The 3,522-nt window shown below is 38.4% G+C and overlaps 1 protein-coding gene across 1 annotated transcript in view; it reads right to left on the bottom strand.

Moving 5' to 3' along the window:
- Positions 1 to 41: 41 nt before the first annotated feature.
- The window catches only part of LOC109220106, an 11,366-nt gene continuing 7,885 nt past the window's right edge, over positions 42 to 3,522 (bottom strand). The window contains exon 3 of the mRNA XM_019384570.1: positions 42 to 3,517. Coding sequence (XP_019240115.1) covers positions 42 to 3,517 — 3,476 coding nt within the window. The remainder of the gene's footprint in view (positions 3,518 to 3,522) is intronic.

Genomic DNA, 3,522 nt, shown 5'->3' with positions numbered 1-3,522 from the left:
ATCTCCTGGTTCTGATTCTTCCCCAATTTCTTTTTCTTCTTTTACTTCCTTGCAACCTTTACTCTCAAAACAGGACATTGCATCTTATCTTCATTCACCAACCTCCTACCCTGAGGATCCAGATCCCAAAAGCTATGACATTCCATGTCCCCCACATCCAATGCATGATTTGCTAAATGATCTGCTAAATAATTACCTTCCCTGAAAGTATGAGATATTCTGAGTGTAAATTCTCCTTTCAATCTCACAATCTCATCTATCTGATCAAAAATACACCAGGGAGGCTTCCATGAGCCTTCTATTATATTTTTCAAGAGCATTGAGTCAGTCTGCAACCATATCTGCCTCAAGTTCATAGATCTACACATTCTCAAAGCCTCCAGGATTGCTGATGCCTCAGCTTCAGTATTTGTTCCCTCTTTGATCTCCTTCCCTTGTGCATATACTAGATCCCCTACTTCATCTCTTAGGCAGAAACCTATAGAGCTTCTCCCAGGGTTTCCTCTGCATGCTCCATCTGTGTTAACCTTTATCCATCCATCATCTGGCAATTCCCATAGTACCTTCTCATACTTAAGCTTTGGAGTGTACTGTTCAAGCATCTGTAGTAAATTTGACCAGTGGTGAGGGACCTGCAAACCTGGCTTCCTTAGTTGTACCAAATTCTGCAATGTAGATGAGATTTGGTATATTACCCTATTTACTGACACAGCAGTCCCATACTTCAGTGAATTTCTTCTCTTCCATAGCTCCCAGACAATACAAGCTGGCAATGCTTGCATTATTGGCTTCACTCTGTCTATGACTAGAGCCATCCAGCATTTTGTAATGGCCTGTTGTAAAGATATGCCTTCCACTACAATTCCTGCTCTCCTTAGAAAATAACTCCATACTATTTTAGCTGCATTGGATGTGTAGAATAAATGAACCAGTGATTCCTCCTTAGGATCAGCACAACACCAACATTTAGATGGCATGAAATATCCTATCCTTCTCATAAAATCATCTAAAGGAAGTTTTGCTTTCCACACCTTCCATATAAAAAAGGAAATCTTAAAAGGCAAACCTTTTACCCAAATCTTCTTATAAGCAATGCTTGGGTTATTTCTTCTTCTCAAATAGTCCCAGGCAGACTTAACTGAGAAGTTGCCTTTTGTTTCAAGCATCCAGAAAGGTTTGTCCAATTCATTGTTTTCCCTGGGGGGCTTAATGTTTTGAACTATATGCTGTGCCAGATCTGCTGGTAAAACCTCATGAATTCTCTCCACATTCCATCTTCTATCTTGTGTCAACTCATTAACATTCTGAATATCTTCATCTATAGCAAAATTTGGGGGAAGTTGAAAATATAATGCTCCCAATTCAGTCCAATTATCATACCAAAATAAAGCTGACCCCATCCTTAGCTTCCAGAAAATTTGATGCTCAATCAAATCCCTGCATTCCAACATCTTCCTCCACACATGTGAACCTTCCCTCCATGGTACAATTACTGCATTGAATTTCTTACAATATTTCTGACTCATAAATGAACTCCACAAACTAGGTTTTGTCCTAAAATTCCCCCACAATTTACAAAACAAAGCCTTTGAAACATCATGTAGAGATCTGAAGCCTATACCTCCTTCTTCATAAGGCATATAAAGGTTAGACCATGAAGCCCAATGTCTAGAGCTTCCCCCCACATTACTGCTCCAAAAGAATCTTGCAAAAATTTTATGCAGCCTATTGATGACATAGTTTGGGGGATTCACTTCTGACAAGAGGTGAACAGGCATACTCTGAAGCACATTTGAAATTAGTACAGCCCTGCCACCTACTGAAAGAAGTTTGCCTTTCCATGATTGTAGTTTATCCATTACCTTAGTGATCAAGCCTTCATAGTAATCCATTCTCCTTCTTGCATAAAAGATTGGACATCCTAAATAAGTGAGAGGAAACTCTTGCTTTCCTACCTTACTAACCACTGTAGAATCTGTTAAATGATGCATGTATATGGCAGACTTTGCTTTATTAACCAACTGTCCAGAAGCTGCCTCATATGCATGCAAAATTTCCATAACAAGCCTCAAGGAAGTATCATCAGATGAAGAGAAAATTATAGTATCATCAGCATAGGATAAATGATTTATTTTAGGGCTCCACTTTGGTAATCCAAATCCACAAAAGTATAAGTTAGAGTGTAATGAATTCAGACCTCTTGATAAAGCTTCTGCAGCTAGGATGAATAAAGTAGGTGATAAAGGATCCCCTTGTTTAACTCCCCTAGATGACTTGAAAAAACCTTTTGGTTGACCATTAATCAGTATAGAATACCAATTATTACCAACAAGATCAAAGATCATACCAATGAATGCTTCAGAAAATCCCAGTTGCCTCAGCATTTTTGTTAGGAAAAGCCATGATAGCCTATCATATGCCTTTGCCATATCAAGCTTAATAACAACATTTGGACCTGCCTTAGTCCTAAGCCTTATATCAGTGATGATTTCTTGAGTTAGAAGAACATTCTCAACTATACTTCTTCCTTTCACAAAACCTGCCTGCTCCTCTGAAATTAAATTAGGTAACATTTCCACCAGTCTCTCATGTATTACTCTGGAAAAAATCTTGTTCACAAAATTGCTGAGACTAATAGGTCTCATATCTGCAAAGGTCTGCACCTCTTTCTTTTTTGGTAACAGTACCAAATTAGTGTGAGTCACACTCCTTGGGAGTTGTTGTCCACAGAAGAAAGATTTCACCATATTAACCACATCATCTTCTATTATATCCCAGCATTTATGATAAAAGGCCCCTGTGAAACCATCAGGGCCACCTGCAGATTCCCCATTCAGTCCCATAACAGCTTTCTTTACTTCCTGTGCAGTAGGTAGTGCCATCAGCCCCTCATTCTGTTCTGAAGTAACCATAGTAGGAACATAATTAAGAATACTAAAATCAGTAGGCATTAAACTTTCTGAAAACTGCTCCTTATAAAAGTTTATTGCCTCCTCTGCAATTAGCTCCTCCTCTTCTATCCAGTTACCTCTACTATTTTGGATCCTTGTAAGCTTCAATCTCTTCCTTCTTCCTTTAACTTGAGCATGGAAAAATTTAGAATTTCTGTCACCATCCTTAAACCACATCATGCCTGCTTTCTGCCTCCAAAACTCCTCCTCCAATGCAAGATACTTGATCATTTCAGCTTGAACCTTATGCAGTCTTTGTCTGTTCATCTGAGTAGGATTGATCTCAAATTGTCTTTCATGAACCAAAACTAGCTCCTCTAAACTTGCAATCTTCTGGAAGACATCACCATAGGTAGCTCTACTCCAAACTGATAGTGCTTTTTTGAGTTTTTTCAATTTAAAATTGAAAAGTACAAAAGGATTAGCACTAAAATCTGCATTCCAATTCTCTTTCACCACATCTAGGAAGGATTCATGCTTTGTCCAAAAATTAAGAAATCTGAAAGATTTCTTAATGGGAGGGGATTCAATATCACATTTAAGTAGCAATGGTGAATGATCAGATCCTGTT

The sequence above is a fragment of the Nicotiana attenuata genome, unplaced genomic scaffold (assembly GCF_001879085.1).
Source record: "Nicotiana attenuata strain UT unplaced genomic scaffold, NIATTr2, whole genome shotgun sequence".
NCBI lineage: Eukaryota > Viridiplantae > Streptophyta > Magnoliopsida > Solanales > Solanaceae > Nicotiana > Nicotiana attenuata.
The sequence above is the reverse complement of the archived record's forward strand: the minus strand, read 5'-3'. Positions and strand labels throughout refer to the sequence as shown.